Genomic DNA, 21127 nt, shown 5'->3' with positions numbered 1-21127 from the left:
CAATTGGGAGCTCAAAGATGCTTCAAGCCCTCCACACCAGTGAGGCCTTGGAAGTCATGGGTCTATCAACCGCACAGGAAAAACTCTAGACCGGGGTAGTTAATGGGCAGACTGTGGGCCAAATCTGGACTGCCAGATGCTTTTGAATGGACTGCGAAATTTTATTTACCTATGATCATTATTTTTGTTGTGGTGTAAAAAATGTGTCTCTGGAGTCTGGACCTTGACCATAACTTGACCAAGAAATTTGGACCTTGACAAAAAATTGACTATCCCTGCTCTAGGCTCCATGGAGGAGGACTTTGTGCCAGCTTGAAAAGAGTCCAGCACAAAGTAGAGAGTAGATTGGGAGGCAAGCCATTTGAGGGCAGTAGGATCTCTACATGGATGCTGTGGCCTTCCCCACATAAGAACAGATGAAGGGGAGAGGTAAAGAAATAAACAGTTTGTAATGAAGAAGGGTGATTTTTCCAGCACTAAATTATGGGATGTTCCCTAGGTGCAAACAAAGCAATTTACACTGGATGAAAGGAATTTAGCATCTGCAGGAACTATTTTTGTGTTAAGAGCTAAAGCAGGGCAAATAGCAAGGGAGATGTACCCTAGACTAGGAAGCTTGTTAAAAAGAGCAAGATTCAAGGATGCTAAATTCACAGACTTCATTGATCACAACCTTAAAACTTCCATAGTCTTGTCTTTTCCCAAGGGCACACTTTCAAGCGTTTTCCCCTGAAACAAAGCTCCTATTTCTGATCTCCTTGTTTTCAGAAAGTACAATGGCAACATATATAAGCAGTATTGTGTATAAACTCAGTTTAACTGAAAAAAAAAATCTGTAAATCACGTTGTTTTTCAGGAAAGAGAAAACACAAAATGGGTCACAGCCTGATTAATCTGCTATAGTGTATATTATTTGTTGGAAGGTCTTCTGTTTTCACAGTAAACATTCTTCCAAAGTGTTGTGGATCATTATTTCTCTTTCCATTTCACAGTCCAATCTAACAATGACTCTTTCCCACTGGTCACAAAAAATCTAAACAATGCCACCTATCCAGTGGCTAACTGTTCCTGCTGCCTACAGCTAAACTAACAAAGGTTATTTTCCAACCTCTTCCACAAATTGTGTGTATGAGACCGTGGACAAATCAGTTCCCTTCTCCGTGCACGTTTCCCACATGTGTAAAATGGAAATAATAATATTCACGTAATTCACAGGTGTGAAGCAATATGCTTGAAGTTCTTTGGCAGGAAGGTGCTATAGAAGTGAGAGTATTGTTGTACTACAACAGTTGTAGTAAGAGATTATTTTATGCCTCGCACTTTCCAATGATGTTTGTGATTATTTTTTCCACTCTAATGTTAGACAGTCTAATCAAGAAAAGGTCTTGGGGCCATACTCTCTACTCGTGCAAGCACATGCAATTTCACTGGTGTTGTGTTTCCTTGTACTAGCAGCAAATAGGGCCTTTGGCTTTTCATGGTATCATCTAAAGGGTACTCGGTGGAGTAGAAGACATTACTGCACACAAAGTGGCACTGCAAGTAACTGTGTTCATACAGAGACAAAATAATGGCAAGCATTTAAACAGATACTCCACACTAAATCTGATAAAAATTGTCCTGAAATAAATTAACTATATCTTAATATTTGCTGTTTCCCACAACACAAATCTAAGCAAAGATTTAGCCAAGCCAAGCCATCATATACTTTTTATTCCCTTTTACCAGTCTAATATATACCAGTGCTAGGACAACACATTTTTATTTATAGTACAGTACTGCCTAGAGGCCCCAGAGATAAGCACCTCATTATGCTAAACACTATAGACATACAAACAGTTCCTGCCCCCAAAGAGTTTATATCTAAGTAGACAAGGCAGACTAAGGGTAGGAAGGGAAACAGACAAATAGACTTGAAGTGACTCCCCAAGGTCACATAACAGGTAAGTGTCAGAGCTGGGGATACATGCCATGTGTCCATCTCAGCCCATTCCATCTACAAATTTCTGTCTCATGATTCCTTTCACAGAAATACTGGTTCAGTCTCAGTCATCAGGCCAGGTGTCCATCTCTCTTACTTTTATTTCAGCATGAACTGGTCTAAAGCAATCCTTCCACATGCTCTAAAGTGCAATACAGCACTCAGGAGATAATCAGTGGCTGCTAACATTGCTTCAAGGCATTTAGGATTATGAGGCTGAAGGCACCTATGATGCCTAACTAGGTCACATAGTAATGAAATGGGCAACAAAAGAGGTCATTTAAAGGCATTTTTCCTGCCAGTTATTTTTTTTCCAGAACCCTCATTTATCTTGAAACAATCTAATCTGCTGATTTAGTACCAAAATCTACCCCAAAAAATGGCCAAATTTAGCACATACTGTGCATGATGCTTTCAAAACTCCTCAGTGACATTTGGAGGTAAAAAGTCCTCATGCTAAAAGTTCTCTAGAAACGTGATTAATTTCAGCTGGCGACATTGTTTGGCCAACAGGATAAAAGAGGGGTTTGTTTTAATTCCTTCAGAGCTAAAAATCCTCCAGTTCTAGGGCTTGATTCAGCTCCACTGAAGTGAATGAGAATCTTCTTGTTGACTTCCAAGGGGAGCTTGATCAGGATCTTCAACAATCACTGCTGAGGAATACACGCTCCTCTTTATCCATGTGTGTAATGCCTATTAATATCTCTGCAGTGATGTGCCTGCATGGAGAGAAGAATATATCCTTTTTTAAACGAGGATGTGTCCTCCTCCTCCTCCCCTGACACACTTCAAAAAGATCATGTGAAGTCCACAGAGTATTAAGAAAATTAACAAAGTATGTAATCAGATCCACACCAGATCAAATAAGAGTTTCACTAGATCAGAGATACGGAGGGGCCTGGGTTGTTACCAAGACAGAACTATCTTTATTAAATGCCTGCTTAATCTTATTTCTCATATATTAGTTTTATTTTGTGCCCAGAATGCACTTCTGGTTTGGCACACATCCATGGGGACTGAACTTCCAGCCCCTTCCACAGGCTTAAAACTGGTCTACCTCCATTGAAGACAATATAGTTACACTGTGATGAGTGGTTGATGGTATCTCATTACTATATTGTTTCTTCCAGTGTGCATTTTGCACCCTTTCTTGCAATCTCTGTGTTAAATACATGTCCTTGTCCCGCTGCAAGACTGCCTTGTGATGACTGAGGAAATGCATATGAATAAAACATACAGAGTCAGATTGTACCTTGCCTTGTCCGTGTGCATAGGTAGGCTGAGGATTGCACAGAGTCCTCCCATCTGGAAACACTGTCGGTGATAGACTTCCAGAAGTAGCCCAGGGGAAAAGCTGGGCACTAGTGGGGGCCTCCTCTTTAAATTGGTCAGTGAAGCCACTGTCATGCTCCCCCTACATTCCCAAAGGCATTGTACCTAACGCACAGTGCTAATGCTAGCGTCTGTAGAGGTGGTACATTTCCAGACCACCCCTGTACCAACCAGTGACTTTACAGCCATGATCTGGCACACATGGGGAGACCTGAAAGGAAAAACATCAAGGGATCAATATGTTAACGATGGTACTATCAAAATGGGACTATTACCAGAAGTCGTTCATTTCTTTGTCCTCCACAAGCTAACAATTGTGAGAAAACACTGGTACCTAAAACTGACTAATATTTAACTTTACATCTAAGGGTTTCCTCAGTTAAACCTGTTTAATCCTAGTGAAAGGGTGTAGCTGAGATCAGAATATCACCCTAAATCCTTTAAATAAGGATTGCACATGCAAAGCTTGGGCCAAATTCTGCACTGACCTATATCCTGGGCAACTAATTGAAATCAGTGGAACAGCAAAGTGTGTGTACAAAGGTCCACAATTCAGCCCTTTATATTTTGTTTCAATTTGTTGTAGTTACAATTACACATCTCAGGCCAAATTCTGCCTTCGTTTATACCACTGCAACCCCACTGCAGTCAATGGGCAGTATCTACTCTCTATTATTTTCTTTAATTGTCTCTCTTACTAGCCACGAACTTTGAAGGCAAATTCAGCCAATTCTTTTTTATATCTAAAACAAAACTTTCATTTTTAAATCTCGCACATTCAAAATGGAGCCATTCTGATGTTAAAGAAGAAGAAGCCTTTGATTTAAACATTATTTAACCTTCCATTTGCAAGCACATGATTTCCTGCACTACCTGTAGAGCAGAGGTTGGCAAACTACAGCCTGCAGGACCCTCCTGCCCGGTCCCTGAGCTCCTGGCCGGGGAGACTACTCCCCGGCCCCTTCCCCCACAGCCTCACCTTGCTGTCGGCAAAACGCTGTGGGCGGCGGGGCTGTGAGCTCCTGGGGCAGTGCAGCTGCAGAGCCCGGTCTGACCTGGTGCTCTGTGCTGCACGGTGGCGGCAGCAGTGTGGCCTGGTTCCAGCCGGGCGGCGCAGCTGCAGCACCACTGGCCACCAGTGCTCCAGGGAGCGCGGTAAGGGGGCATGGAGCAGGGGAGTTGGATAGAGGGCAGGGGAGTTTGGGGTGGTGGTCAGAGCACAGGGGTGTGGATAGGGGTCAGGGCAGGAACAAGGGGGTTGAATTGGGGCAGGGGTCCCGGGGGGCCAGTCAGGAAGGAGGGGGGGTTGGATGGGGCAGCAGGGGGCAGTCAGGGACAGGGAGAAGGGGTGGTTGGATGGGGCAGGGGTCCCGGGGGGGGTGCAGTCAGGGAACGGGGGGGTTGGATGGTGCAGGAGTCCCGGGGGTGGATAGGAGGTGGGGGCTGGGCCATGACTCCCTCCCCTAACCGGCCCTCCATACAATTTCCAAAACCCGATGTGGCCCTCAGACCAAAAAGTTTGCCCGCCCCTGCTGTAGAGTCTTTAAGGGACATTTTTAAGACTACAAACTGGACTAGAGACTTTTTTTATGCTTATGAAAATGAAGTCTCAGCTACATTAAAGGACTTGAATGATGGAAACTGGAATCCTCTCCCTTTCTGAGGCACAGTTACAGATGTTCATGCTGAGATTTCCTAGTGACCTTAAGCATGACCAGCAGAGACCAACCCCCTCAAAGGTTACAGGTCACTACCCTCTCTCTATTCTTTATGTATCCTTGGAGCTCTCCTGAGTACAAGCAATTAAACAAGGTGGTTGTGAAAGGTGAAGCATGGTCTCATTCCCCCTCAGAACAGATTTCTGCATTTAAAATGGCTTCATTAGCTGGGAGTGGTGCTTCTTCACCCCGGCCACATGAAACCCCCTCCTTGCTCTTCAGGAAATACACCCGGGGCTGGTCCAAAGTTCAGAAGCAGCTGGACAATTGGCCTTCTTCATTCATGCCTTTCGTATTGTAGAGGCAGCTCTAACTGACATAGTGAATTAGACCTATTCAGGTTAAGGGTCAGACAAGGGATGGTGTGGAAGGAAATATGTTCCTCTCACTCCATACTAAAGAGAAATTCCATTTACCCTGAGACCACACCAGATCCATTCCTTATTACCTCAGGTGTCCTCACATTTGGGATGACAAGATGCTAAGGGCCTGATCTTGACTTCATTTGCATCTGGTTTACATTGGTGTTAATACCATTGTCTGCTGTACAATTTACTCTGGATTTACACTAGTGTAAGTGAGAGGAGAATCTGGCCCTAAATATATTTTTATCTGATAAAGAAACAAAAAGTTTCTTGACATACAGAAGATGAGGTCTCTATCAGCCTTTCACCTTTGTTTTAATAGAAAATATAGTGCTACCTACTACAAAGGAACAATGGGCCAAATTCTCTTCACTTCAATCCACTGATTTGAAAAGGACTTATCCCAGCATGGAATTTGATACCACATTTCAAAAAGCCATTTCAAGAACACTTTATAAAAAAAGAAAATAATGTTTTACATGCTAGCTCTGTGGAATCACATTTTATAACTGTATCAGCCATTAGTAACTTCCTCCTTACCTCCCACAAGCATATCATCCAAGCAAACAGCTTCATTACTATTTCATTTTACTGTATGGGAATATAATTCTTCACCTATAAAATCTTATATCTTTGGGACCAAAAGCTCCCCTGTATTCACACCCTACAAACCATTGTAATAAGCTAATATGCCTTGTGAGGTACCATTGGAACACTAATAACTCACTGGTCAATAATATCCTGGTGAAATATATTTATCAACATTATATCTAAAGTTATGAATTCCCCCTGTATGATGCTATTAGCATATGTTCAAACCCAGACAGTCCTGCCTAGGCAAAAGTTGTTAAACAGGCTTACCCTGTTTACCTCAATTTACATAAAAGCAGCAAACAGAGCCAGCAAGACAACAGAGAGAGGTTGATGGCAGGAAACAGAATAATTTGCATTTTAGCAAACACAAGTACAGGAAGAAAGAGCACGGAGCTTCCTTCACCACCAGATTCCATGTCGCCTTTCCCACTGTTTGGATAAACTTTGCTTTGAGGGGTAACCTTCAGCAGAATCCATTTCAAAGGTTCACTGGACCACAAAAAATGGGGGCAGAAAACCCCATGTTCTCTTTCATCTAAGAAGACAAAGGCAGCAGCACTTGGGCCTCTGGGAGAGATTCTGACCTTCCATCAGTCACCATCTTGCTGGAAGACGCTGGTGAGAAAGGCCATCTTAAACAGAGCTATGAACCAAAACTTTGCTAGATTAAGCTCTAGACTTTTAGGTGCGTTTTCACTTTTATTTGCTTGCAATCATTTCTAACTTTCTCTCTCATACCTGAATTTTCATTTAAAGTCCTATCTGCTTTTGTTAATAAACTTATTTTATTTTTAATCTAAATCAACCCAGTTCTGTGTGCTTAACTGTTTGGTAACTCCAATTAAAGTAACAAACTGTTAAATATTGACACTTTACAGAGACATCGGAATTTAATATCTGAACGGTCCAGGAGAGGGCTGGACATTCCTGCAAGTAGTAACCAAAGCTGGTGGAAGCCACAGCATGAACTGGTGTGTTTGGCTGGTAAGCTGATGGGGTCAGAGGTGCAGCTATATGCAGACATTCAGGGTATGACCTGCATGCTGGAAGGCTGTTTGTGAGCAGCCCACGTTGGGAGCTAGCAAAGCAAAACACTAAGAGACACCCAGAGTTACAAGGCAGAGGGTTACACAGTCCCTCCCTTGTCTGGGTTGCACCCCTAAACATGACAATCTGCTCTTTAAAAAAATCACAGCTCAGATGGGGTCCTTCTAACAAAATTATAATAAGTTTATTAGCATCTCCTGACCCCTGAATCCTAACTTCAGGGTTCATTTTTACACAGGAGTGGATAACAGACCCATCTCAATCACAGAAACAATGCATTAATTTGTGTCCTATTGGAGAGGTACCTTTGGGACTTTCCAGGAAGGTTGCTAATAATTTTCATCTCTTAGTCTCTCACCATCCTTTCCTTTTATCTTTTCAGGCATCAGTAACAATGAGTTCCCCTTTGGTTCCTCCATTTGTAGTCTTGGGAAAAAACAAAATGCTGAGAGCTTTGGCCATGACATTTTGTCTGGCTGGAAGATACATTGCTGCAATTCCTAAGCGATGTTTTACACGCCAGTTCCATAAGCTTATTACTTTGGTGCAGAGGGAAGGGAAATCTCACTTCTCCCTGCTGATTGATATAGAACATGCAGGCCGTGCTGTCCGTCATGATTCTGATAGACCTGTACCTGACGAGATGAAAAACACAAAGGCAGGCATTTCTGACTCCTCTGAGCTTCAACAGGTTGATATGGAGGGTGGCTTATTGGGGTGACCATCTGCCCCATACTGTGAGATCACCAAGGTGTGCCCCCCCTTCCTAACAGAGATGCGTCCATTGTTACAGTTACTGTTGGCATCAGTTGGAAGATGGGAACCCCTCATCCCTACTTTGTGATGACCCTTTTACCACTCTAGGGAGTGCTTCCCCAGCTGGGGAACAGACACCTGCTTGTCTAGACTGTCTGGCAAGTAAACTGATCTGAGCCACCCCTGGAAACACACACTGTCACAAAGGTGCAAGATGCCATGGGACTAAAAATTTGAAGACAGCTTCTGACTGAAGTCTGGGGGCTCCCTGGAATGGTTCTGACAAGTTTTGATAGTGTCATGGATCTGTCCATGGGAAGGAAGGCCCTGGATGCCAAGGAATCCAGGGTTGCCCCTATAAATTGTACGTTCTGAATGGCAGTCAGTGTGGATATTTCCACATTCAGCTGAAGACCTAAGTCTAAGAATAGAGAAAGCACTTTTCTTGAGTGGATGACACCTCTTGGTATGACCGACCCTTGAGTAGCCAATCGTCAAGGTACGGGAATATTATGGTCATCTGATGATACAGGTAGGCAGCCAGCACCCATAGAACCTATGGAAAAAACCCTTGGAGTCAAGGAGAGACGGAACGAGAGCACCCAATGCTGATCCTGGCCTATGATGAAATACAGGAACCTTTTGTGAGACAGATGTATTGTTATATTGAAGTACACATCTTGAAGATTAAGGGCAAAAACCAATCCCCTGAACTGAGGCCTCATTAATTTGTTTAGGAATCTTAGATTGGTCTCCACCCTCCATTTTTTTTGGTACAAGGAAATATAAAGAAAAGCTCCTTTCCCCTGTACTGAACAGAGATTAGTTCTATCACTCCTAAACAAAGAAGGGAGTTTATTTCCTGTCTTAGCAGAACTTATGAGAGGAGTCCCAAAGAGCGACGGGAAGGGGAATGAGGAATAGAGAAGGAAATAAATGGGAAGGTGTAGCCTGATATTACTTCCATCACTCATTTGTTCGAGATGATACGGTCCCATGCTAGTTGGAAATGGGAAAATCAGTCTTTTTTAATTGGCCTTCTTACGTATGGGCATTACAGTAGCTGCAGTTTACCAAATTGTTTTGAAGGTCCCAGCAGAGTCTCATTGATAAGGAGAGCAACTCTGGATTGTATTGCAGAGTGAGGGATATCCAACAGCTTGTGTTGGGACTCTCTGACCTCCTCAAAAGGTATCTGTAGGGAGTCTGCCACCTGCTTAATGAGGTCTTGGAGCTGCCAAAAATCATCGGCCATAGACAGAGAAGGAGGCAGTATTTCTGCTTCATCTGGCAAAGTGGATGAGATAGTGGTATGAGGGGTGGTTTCTTTATCTGCCCTAGTCTCTTGGTCGTTAAATGTTTCCTCCTGTTGCTGGGGAGGAGAAACTTGAGTCTCCCTATCATCCCAGTGGGAGAGGGTCATAGCCCTGGAGATCTGCCAGCGATAAGTTGCCCAGGGGTCCCAGTATGGGCATTGAGGGCCATATGGTAGCATCCAGGGTTGCTCCCACCAGGAATGATGAGGTCCCCAAATATCTTCCCTGCTTCTTCAAGAAAAGAGTCATTATATGGGTATTGGGGGAACCCTGAACAGAGACTAATGATACTGAAAGGAGATCATCATTGTCCTCTTTTTCCTCCAATGGTGGAGCGCCAACTGAAAAGGGAGGTGATGGCACCAGGGAATGTATGTAGTTCCAGAGACCCAGCTGTTCTTAGTACCAAGAGGCATTCAGTACTCACCAGCAATGGAGACTCTGGTACAGCAGTCACTGAAAAGTCCTTTGGGTATTCTGCAGCACCAAGAGGTGTTGTGGTACCAACAGACCGCTATGCTTGTCCTTGCCAGACTGTACTGATGGTCTGGAGTGCTGTGCAGATGGCACTGATGTGGCTAGAGGCTTACACAGTACCGAAGAACCTGATAAGGGTACCGGAAGAGGAGTTAAGCCCAAGGGTACCAATCTATGCTTGCTTTGACCATCTCCACTAGACCATACTGGAGTCTGCTCAGAGCCATGTTTGGACTTAGAGCTGTGGGACTTTCCTGCTTCACCAGTACTGGAGGAGCTCTTTGCCTCTACAGAACTGAGCCTTGGGGGATGACATCTCAGGCTGTTAAGAACAAGGTCTTTTTGAGGTGGGATTCTTGGGAGGGGAATTAGAGCTCCTCCTCTTAGAATGTTTTGACAAGGTCTCTGAGATTTCCCCCTTCTGGGGCAATGTTGTGCAGAGGTTGAAGGGGCACTAGAGAGCCTCGGGGACTGATGTGCAGTGAGTTCTCCTAACCTGGCTCCAGAGCATGGCAAAGAGGGCACTCCATCAACCGTAGTTGACTTTTTCTCAAACCAGAACTACTAGCTACTCTACTAACTAACAACTAACTAAGCTAACTAAATTAAGAAAAAAAATAAGCTCAGCAATAGCCAACGTACACACACAGCAGAATTGCTAAACTCTGTCTCAGGCTGAGGTGGTTGAGAAGGAACTGAGGGCGGTTTACTCATGCAGCCTCAGAGAGCCTCAGTGCGGGGCACCTCCCAGATATCAGTACATGCACTGGCCAGATGCACACGGCTAATGAAAATCATGTGCACCTGAAGTGGAGCACCCATATGGTGATTACTCAGAGAAGAAACACAGATTTTTCCATTGATCTAAAGATAAATTAGATATCTGGGGGATGGGGATAAACTGCAAAATTCAGATTCCGAACACCTCCAAACTTTAGGAGTGTTCAATTCCAGGGCTTTGGTTGTGGTTTATCTCCATTATTTGGCTATCCAACATACCCTTTAAACTGTAAGGCCCCAGTTCAGCAAAGCATTTAAACATCATGTGCTCTATAGGGATGGACTTAAGCAAATGCCTAATGTTAAGTACGTGCTTAAATGCTTTGCTGAATTGGAGGCAAATTGTATTCTATACGTTGAAGTCTCTGAAAACAATGCCTGGCAAATGATGTTTTCAGCGTCATTAGGTTCTGGTAATCAACATATTGACAGCAGATACAGTAGGTCAGTTATTTATGAGGTACTTACAGTCAAGTCAGGCATATTGGGTCTCGCTCCCTACCAGAACTCTAGCTAATTTTTCCTTCCCGTTCCTCCCACTTCCTCCAACTGATAGTTTTACCCAACTATAGCAGGTAGTCAGTGCAGGGACATTGTCACTATTATTCCATGACGGACTCACATCCGGACAAGCTTCCTAAGCTATGGAGCAGGGGAGGAAAACAAGACTCCAAATCCTCACTAATTGTGGTTTCATGGCTTTCACTAAATTACAGGATTATCTCACTCCTCTCAGAGCTCATAGATTTCTTTTTCACATCACAGCTGAGTCATGGGGCTCTCATACTCCTAGGATAAGCCTCCTTAGCTCTTTTCAATCCATGGGATACCCTTTACCTCTCACTTCCCTTGGTCAGTGTAATATCATGAAGGAAAGAGTAATGATTCTAGGGGTCATTAAGCCATGCAGAAAAATGCCATGTGACATCAAATCACGCCAGAGTAATTGTAAAAAAAATTACAATTAGCATGGAATTCTGAACTTTGCCATCCTAATGGGATGAGTCAGGATACAATGAGCGCATTAGTTTGAAAAAAAATTCAGATATAATTAGCCAGTTACGGTAATACACAAGCTTGACTGATCATTTCATGGAAAGAAGGTCAGCTGATGACTTATAACCCACTAACCTCACTGTTTCAGAGTAGCAGCTGTGTTAGTCTGTATTTGCAAAAAGAAAAGGAGTACTTGTGGCACCTTAGAGACTAACAAATTTATTAGAGCATAAGCTTTCATTTATTAGAAATTTATGCTCATTTATGCTTCATTTATGCTCTAATAAATTTGTTAGTCTCTAAGGTGCCACAAGTACTCCTTTTCTTTTAACCTCACTGTGTATCTAATTATCAGTGATTTGATGCAAAAAGGACATTGGTCTATTCAGAGGAAAGATGTTTTATATATATAAAAGTGTGGAGGGTGGGGATGGCAGGAGCTAGGATTAGATTCGGAAATTTTATTTCAGTGCTAATCAGCTTGTTCTTCTGGGTCCACCAAGGGACAGTTGGCCACTTTGTGAAATCAAATTGCTGGTTTGTGTGTTCTATACTGGGATCATTGTCTAAAGATTTTTGTTAGTTTGTTAGCATCCAAACCACAAACTGAACAACACACACACACACAGAGCGGATATTTGTCCAGCATATTCACCATCAGCCATTCGGGGCTAACAAAGGTCTCTAATTCTTGCGAGAGAATCTTACCACCCGAATGCAGAAGGCCTTTCAGAGAACACAGGAACTGAATTGGTTTAAATATGAGTCATACAAAATGTCTAGACCAAAACCTGACTGGATAACAGGACGATTGTCTACTGCTTATGAGCCCAAGCTAGGTTCCCTGCCTGACAGAGCAGAGTCACAGCTCATGGGAGAGAGGAGCCACTCTTCCTCTGTGCAGCCACTACTCCGCCATGCAAGCAGATGGACTCCAGAGACCTGAATTCTATTCCCAGTCATGCTGTGTGACTACGGACAAGTCACTTAACCTCTCCATGCCTTTTGTCTCTCATCTGCCCCACGCTCTTTGGGGCAGGGATTGTCTCTTGCTCTGGATTTATACAGTACCTAGTATAATAGAGCCTCTAGGTGTTACTGTAATACAAATAATAATAAAGCGCCAGATCATCTGGTGTTGTATTACTGATGGATTTTGGCCATATAGCCAACGTACTGGAATCCTCAGTGGAAGGACACAAAGCTGGGGTAACAGGCTTCTAGGCTACCACCTTCCCTGCTGCTGGTACAGAGGCCACACTCAGGACACCCCATCCTACCTCCAGCATAGTACTTTGCTAATCCTTCTGTAAGAACAGCAATACCTTGAGAGTGTGGTCACAGGGTGTGGTAAGCACTTCTATCTTTTCCTTTGCTTGCTATATTCATGCTTTGACAAAGCAGCGCTACATCTGTAAGACTGTGTGTAATATGATAGTTACACTAAACACCCGGTAATCTGCAAATTGAATCAAAAGTATGATTTAGGTACCTCCTGTTATAGGCTTTAGAAACAATTAAATTAGCCTAGCTCTGTCATAATGATCATTAACACTTCAGCCTTTTCCTGCCATACGTGTTTATCAGCAGCTGCAAGCGAAAGGGAAAGAAATTAGAGAGCAGAGACTTGAAAGAGCTGGAATCAAATCCCCAGATCTGAATACCCCACACACAGTGTTTTGATCCAGGCTTGAACTTTATATCTTATGCCAAACTCTAATCATTACCAATTTCTTGAAAAAAGGCTGTGCCTGAAAGAGTTAGTGTGTTACAAGGCAGCCGTGACCAAAATCAACCCCAAACAAATCATTCATCACTGCACAGCTCCAGAACTAACTTGTACTTTCATCAAGAACAGTGCGGTTATAAACACACATCATAGATAAAGAGGAAACACAAAGTATGTACTGTAAGCTTTCATGAATAGTACACAAATAAAGCCTTTGATAGCTCTCTGAATACACACTATATCATTACGCCCTGGGCTAGCAGGCTCTCTGCAGCCTAAGTTCTTTTTTTTCTAAAGAGATGCTTTCTACTGGACTAAGAGAAAGGGATACATCCCCCCTAACCTCCCCGCCCCGGCACATTCAAATCTCTTCACTGGCTTTCTGTCCCTTTCCAGGTCAAGTCCAAGCTCCATGTCCCCAACCTGAAGGAACTGAACACGTGGTGCTCACCCTGCCCACACCGGTCCTCATCTCCTACTACAACCCTATGCTTGTGTCTCTGCCTTTTTCTCACTGCCCACACCACATGCCTGGAATTGCTTTCCTTCTCCATTACAAGATGCCGCTTCACACTCCTTTAAACTTCTCTAATTCTTTTGGCGTGTCTTTCTCACTAGCCCTCCTTCTCTGACACACACTGCTCACTCAGTAACTACCAAATTCTTTTTTTAAAATAATCTAGAACAGTACAATACATGTGCCAATCTAAATAATGTAATCCAGGTTCTAGGACCCTGCATAAAGATGGAGATTTCTTCTGCTGACTCAAGCTGGCAACCAGACAGGAAGGGACCCTATTAGATCCAGTTCAGGATACAAAAGCTTTGAGAACTCTCTTCAAAGCAGAGAGCAGCCCTAGAAACCTCCACATTCAAGAGTAAACTCTGGCAGGCCTCTTACATTTGTTGTTGTTGTTGAAGTTAATGTTAAAGGAAACCCAGGAAAGGGGTTTGTTTGGCCCCTTCTCAGTCTGTTAGGAGAAGGGCAGATACAACCAGCTTACATGCCTTTCCCCCATTCCCTTTTCTTTATGTTTGACTTGGAATGTCAAGTCTTTGGAGATGAGACCTTGTCTTGTGTCTGCCTGTAAAGTTATTGCAGTTGTGAAGTCATAGCAATGTAATAATGCACTAATTAATAATAAATGCACCAGTGCCAATTACTTCCAAGGTTTAGATTGGACAAATGCTTGGTGGTAGGGTGGCGAAAGAGTTGGTCAGTAGCTTTTCACCTATGGAGACTTTAGTTGAGGGTTTGGCCTAGCTTTTAAGTGGTTTCATTTTAGGGTTAATTTGTGTAGCACACCAATTGAGCACGAGGCGTGGCCTGCTCAAGAGGCTCAGATTTGGAACAGCAAGGGATGTTGCAGGTCAGAACCCAGGACTGCTGTCAGAGTGACTAGTATGAGGAGAAGCTTGTACAATGCTAATCCACATGATGTGTTTCATACAAATTTTTACAAGGATTAAACCCATCCAGTTTTAGTTTGAATCAAAATATATTTTTCTCCCTCACCTCTCCCGGATAGACATTTAAATTCTTTGAGAGGGAACGAATCCTACATCCAAAACTGGGTATCAGAGGGAGCTTTGTGGGAATATGCCCTAAAACTAAAGATGGGCAAGAATTGGGATTTCCATTCTGTGAGAAAATTCCAACATTTAAAAAAAAAATTGTTCCAATTTGGAATAAAAAGCCAAATTTAAAAATATCCCACCAAACAACATTTTGATTCAGGACCAACAAAACATTTCATTAAGATAGTGTTATCTCAATTCATTTCATTTTGACTTATATAAAAGTCAAAATGAAATTAATCAAAACACTATTGAAATGAAATGTTTCAACTTTTTCCCCACCAACAGTTTGGTTTCTAAAAGATATGTTCCCACAAAAATGTTTGGATTTTGATTAAACTTTTTTTTAAACTGTTTCATAGAAAAAATTTTGACCAGCTCTACTGAAGACCCAGACATATGGAAGGGTTCACAAGTGGAGATCCAAAAGAGAAAAAGGATTTGGAATCACTGAACTAGGAAATGTCCCCAAACAAAAACCTTGAGAATAAGGGCACAGACTCTCATGTTCAAACTAAAAACAGAAGTTCTAATTGCTAATGACTCAGATATTAGTGGCTTCTTTAACGTGGCCCAAAAGTGTCATTTTTACAGATACATTAACTAACAGCTTTACACAGATAATGAATAATGAAGTTTCCATACAGTCGCTGACAATTTAATTGAGACACTTTCTTGATAAAATTGTTGCTCTGCCTCATTTTTATAAAAACACTGGGACTTTGGGATTCTTAACAAAATGAACAGTTATATCCTTACAGCTGTAAAGTTTTCCCACTCATTGTAAATGATAACATGGCAACCAATGAACAATAGAAAAGTACTGATTAGGGTGGTATCCTGTAAGGTGTATCATCATCAACTGGCCAAATCCTGAGGTCCTTGCTCAGGCAAATTCCCTTTGACATCAACTAGTGTTCCCCTATGTAAGGAATGAGTATAAACTCAGGGTGAAATTCACCCCATGCAAAGGGCCCACACAAAATCTTTACCCCATTTAAGACACAACTAAGCACTTATGTTGCATACACCTTGTGCTGATACTCTGCACAGGGGAGAATTTTACCCTGAAGGTGAATTTGAGGATCTGGTTCAAATCCAATTTGGATTTGGTCATTATTAGTTTCTAAATTGTATGCATAACACTGAATAGAAGAAACTTGTGGGGAATATAATTTTTGCCCCTGATCAAAACACCCTATTACCTGTTTACTAAGTCGTCACACAGAAAGAAAAGAAAAAACTGTTCAATGTAAAAATTTGTTTTTTCCTCCCCCCCTTCCCCCCCACCTTTTTTTTGGGGGGGGGGGGTACAAAAGTCTCGTGTCTGAAGACTGAAATTCAACTGAGTCACCAAGTTTTAACCTGGGATTTGAATTCAGCCCACTACAGAATCATGGGTCAGCTGTTAAATAGAGATCCAGGGCTAGAAAAGTCCCAGGGTTTTTGGATCTGGGTTTCTGGTTCTGGCCCATCTCGACTCAAGGCTGCTGGTTTAAGCCTTTGAGCATACAGTAAATTATTAAAGTGGGGAGCTTTTGAATTCACACCTATTTTACACACTTTCAGGTGGTAATTTTTGATTTGTTCTGTGAAAATAGTGGAAACTCTCTCTCTTCCCCCTCCCCCCCCACCCTTTACCCACCCCACTGTGCTTCAGAAGCACAGCACTGGGAAATAATCACAGGTCATTTCATTCCCATTGTTCTCAACATGAACAAAGCAGTGCTGTCATTCATTCCCTGTATCCTACACAGGGCTCTGGGTTTAGGCAGAGACTGGAAATGATTTTCCACCAGGAAGGCTGAATAACGCTCTTGGAAGAACTGTAACTAGGATATTTCTTAGTGTGTGAAATTGCCTTGAGGGCAAAGAATGGCATGGCTTATGAGCCAGGGTTTCCCCTTTTTGGAGTGGTGGGCATATTAGTAGGAAAAATAAGGTCAATTTTCAAAGCACTCAACTGTTTCTGGCAGGTTGTCTAGACTATCTGACTAAAGCTAATTTACAATGGGGAGATGCCCACACCAGGAGCCATTAAGTCTAGCCAGTCCCACAGCTCTTGTCCCTGGGCATCAGTTTGACAAAATTATGACATAGGAAGGCACTGAACCGCTGCTGGAAACATAATGCTCTTTATCCCAAGGAGACTTTTGTCTGGTTCTGTTAGCTATTGCATAGTGAGGGTGTTTCATTATTAGGTGCAGGAGAAATATTCAATACAAGGAAATATACAAGGCAAGTGGCTAGAGCAATTTTTTTCACTTTACCTTCAAGCCAGAAAAATTAGGTTCATTTTCAGGGTTCTAAATGAGCCAGAAAAACTGATATGGTCTACTAGCACTTTTCCCAGCAGCATATTATAGCTCTGACCAATTAATATTTTTATTTATATAGATACAAGAAATTGGAGAGACAGATCTAAAACTGTTCTGATAATCTGAGATCATGTGTAACATAACATAGTCAACAGATTTTATCTTTTTTCTGTACACAGGCGGAAAACAAAATTCTCACATTTATTCACCATTCAGAATTACTCATGAATTTCGTCCCAAAATTATTCTACTGAAGCAAATAACTCAAACAAACAGTCAGAGGCAAATACTCAAACTTTGAAATCCATGCTTTTTGATAATTAAATGACACAGGCTGCCATTTCTGTTCCCTTATTACCATAACTAACCAATGCTGAGAGAATTTTAATTTTTGAATATGACAACTGAATACAGAATTTAAAATTCACAATTATCAATGACTGGTCCACCAGTGCCCAGATTTGTTAGTCTCCTGGCCTCACTGCAAAACTCATATTTATTCTCTTTTGCAAGTCTGTCGAGAAGGGGCTGGGCTGAAGTGGACAGATTATCATGCAGTCCTTTTGCATTATGTTGTGATTTCAACTTATTGGATAGCTATGGAAACCACAAGATCGGCATCAATAGTTATATTTTAGACAATGGCGGAGCCAAGATTTGCAACCACAGGGTGATGGACTGGAAAGTGAGCCTGCCCCACACGCCCTCTGCAGAGGTGGCTCCTTTCCCAGGGGCTAGGTCCGGCATTGCAACCTGGTACACAGGGTCACAGTTCCATTCAGATTTGCCCAAACCACTTCTCCGTCATGACGGAGGAGCAGCTGGACCATATTTGAGTGATTAGCGTTGCAATCTGGCACATAGGGTTGCAGTGCCATTCAGGGTTTGACCCAGCACCCCTCTGAACAGTTGGGATGCCAGGCCAAATTTCAGAGAGTAGTGTGCACCATGTTGCAAGGCCCAGAGCAGGAAGCTGGGCCCAGTCTATGCCAGGTGAGTGCAGGGCAGGCTCACTCTCTAGCCCTGTGTGAAAATACATGGCAAACATCTCCTTTCGTTGATTGCACAAATACTTGAAAAGGTGCCACACGTACCCTATTAGCCCTGTCATATCCTTTAGCCATTTGAAGAAATAAAATAAAATATTTGAGCTTTCAGGCTTAAAATATGATGGAGTGGCACCAGTCATAGGGCCGCTTGTGATTAACCTGGCTGCACCAGATCAGTAATAACCCTTAGGAGCTCTTAGACTCCTGTAATAAAGTTGTACAGTGTGGTCATGAACAGAGGTCCATAAGTATATGGTTGTTGTTCAAGATACTAAAACTCAACCATCCAAATGCTCATAGAAAATGAAGGCAAAAAGTTGTGAACACAGTCAAATTGAAATTACTTTTCCTATTCAAACAATAATTCACAATTTTTTATCCACTCTTTGCTCAGGTCTAGTTTTTTTCTTAGTTCAAACTCCATAGTCCATGTCACATACTGACATCTCCAGCTGTGGTTCAGGAAACTGTAAAGTCACATATATTTTCCAGTTAAAATAATTTTAAATACACTCTTTTGACCCAGCCCTTTTCTATGTGTGATAAAACTGATGTCTCAACACTCCTCATTCACTTATTTTTTTCTTACCATAATAGTAACTACTCTCATAGCTGATAAGTATTAAAATAGCAACAGAGGGATTTACCCTGCAAATGCTTATTAGTGAGCACAGGGCCAAATTTTCAGACATATTTAGGTGCCTAAACAGGGAGATAGGTGCCTAGTATAATTTCCAAAGGAGAGGAGTTCGACATCTCATGGGATTTTCAAAAACACCCAAGCAGGTTAGGTGCTAGCTGCATCTTTAGTCACTGTGGAAAATCTGGCTCGTACTGCTTAGTACCGTGCATACTCAAAGGGAATACCCACATTTTTAAAGCAGAAGTACATTTTTGTAGGATCAGTCCCACAGTGTGAGGCTGGGAAGATGTTAGTAGGATTAAGATTATTAAAATGTTTAAATAAACATTTTTAAGTCACTTACCTGGTACGGATACAAGGTGACCCCATTTGTTCTTGACAAGGACCAGGTGCCGTCAAGGTACTGATGAGCCTGGATAGCTACAGAGTTCAGAATGTTGCCATTGCTGGGGCTGGTAGCCATCTGTAGGCTGACCTTGGCCTGGTGTCCAGGGGAACCATTTTTCTTCTCCACCCCATTAATGATCCCCAGGCTGTTGGGCTTCCCACTGTGCTTGTTGGCCACAAAGCCTGTGTAATTAGCAGTAGTGTAGGAAGTGGGCATGTATGCCCAGTCTCTGGGCTGCAGGCTGCCCATATGTCGGGAGCCCACTAAGGTGGGAATATTGGAGAGGGGTGGGGGTGAACCTGGGGAGGCATCATACTGTTCGGTGTTGGCAGCCTGCTCCAGCGTTAGCACCATCTGAATGGCCTCCTGCTTCAGCTGGTTCAAGTGGGTGGCACAAACGTCACATCTGTTGTCCCTCTCGTTCCATGCCTTCCGAATGGTGTTGGGAACTTGGAGTTTGTCATGGATCACCGAAGAGAAAGCTGGGTCCTGAAAACCAAGCAGAGAAGAAGCGGGGGGGAGGGAATGTTTAACCAGGATCATTGCAGTGAAACGTTTCTGCTGAGGATTGTGCATTTCAAAAGGCAATTTATGAGATAAGTTTAAGGAGCAAACAAAGGCCATTTGATACAGTGAACATATGCCAGCAGCAGAGAAACAAAAATTAGAAACTAGGATGTGTTCAGGAGAAACCTTCCCTTTTACTTCAAATACAGAGAAATGGCAAATGTATTTAAATATTCTTAATTCCATCGCAAGCCTGAGTGCATGAGAGAGAATGAATTAACCTGCTCTACCCCACTGCTGGCTTGAATGAAATCTGCTCTCATTTACACAGGTGACATAGAGCCTAACTCCATTGAAGTCAACTGGCCGATAAGGTTCACAATCTATCTAGAGGTCAGTATTTGGTCTTTGCCAGCTAAAAGAGCTGGGTAAAAACCAAGAAAACAGTTTCACAATTGTTTTTTAAACAAAACTCAAGGGATGCAAATCAAGGCAGGCTAGTATGCACACACTGGGAAAGGAGGAGTGGCGAGTATAAGGCATGGAGGGAGGGGTTCATAAGTGGGAGGGTCATATTAATTACGATCTGTCTTTATTATACACTCAAGCATTTTATTTTCTCTGTTTAACTACCGTGAAGAGCTCCTCAGCATGCAGTGATTAATTGATTCATAAATCATGGTGCCTTTTTATGCACAGCAGCAAAAAGAGCAGTTCTAGCAGCAGAAGCCCAAGAGAGTCATATAAACTGATGGGGAAACAACAGGGGGCTGAGATTTGATCAAGCCTCAGGCTGGTCACTTCTATTCAGTGCACAAGGGGGTCAGAACATCAAAGTGTGTCAGAAGACAAGAGCTGTGTTGTACAGCAGCTCCCTGCTCATCACACTGCCATGAAGAATCAGGAAAAAATGGGGAAACACAGTTGTCAAATTTTATTTTCCAGCCCACAGAATGTCCACCATAGCTATGGCTGCATATTGAATAAACTAGCTTATCCATTTCAACTGCAATATAGGAGGTTTTTACCCCCTTCATTTACATCCCGGTAATGCAGAAAGGGAATCTGTACTTTCACCACAGTGCTTGAGAAAAGCTCTCTATGTAGCAAGATTAAGATCTTGATCTTATTTCTATTTGCTTGATATGTACCAGGGAAACACCCTGACAGTTCTACCTTCCTCTAGCTAGTAGACAGAGCTGGTTATTGTTCTTTGAAAGTTAACCACCCCTTAGGCAATTGGGCTGGAACCCAAAGTAATTATATACAGTGCTCAGATCCAGCAGCAGTACAGCATGGAAATTCCTGGACACTATAATAAGTATTCCAAGGAAATAAGGTCATTTCTAAAGTAAGCAAGTGTCAGAAAGATATAAATAATATTCATGTAGCACAGTGGCTTTAAGAGATACTGAGCGTCAATGACTTCAGCTTCATCTCAGTGTTAAAACAAACATCAGATCATTCTGATATAATAAACAGAGTGAGAAAGGAAGATCTCTCCTCTTCCTGAGGAGGAACTAGGAAGACGGGCTCAACTTTGGATTTTTGAT

At 42.5% G+C, this 21127-nt stretch overlaps 1 protein-coding gene across 4 annotated transcripts in view; it reads right to left on the bottom strand.

Annotated features, from left to right (window-relative positions):
- Positions 1 to 21127, bottom strand: part of KIF26B (kinesin family member 26B) — a 429496-nt gene that overhangs the window by 276865 nt on the left and 131504 nt on the right. For all 4 annotated transcript variants that reach the window (XM_043512263.1, XM_038396564.2, XM_043512264.1 and 1 more), the window contains one exon: positions 19023 to 19556. In XM_043512263.1, coding sequence (XP_043368198.1) covers positions 19023 to 19556 — 534 coding nt within the window. The remainder of the gene's footprint in view (positions 1 to 19022; positions 19557 to 21127) is intronic.

This window comes from Dermochelys coriacea, chromosome 3, assembly GCF_009764565.3.
Source record: "Dermochelys coriacea isolate rDerCor1 chromosome 3, rDerCor1.pri.v4, whole genome shotgun sequence".
NCBI lineage: Eukaryota > Metazoa > Chordata > Testudines > Dermochelyidae > Dermochelys > Dermochelys coriacea.
The sequence above is the reverse complement of the archived record's forward strand: the minus strand, read 5'-3'. Positions and strand labels throughout refer to the sequence as shown.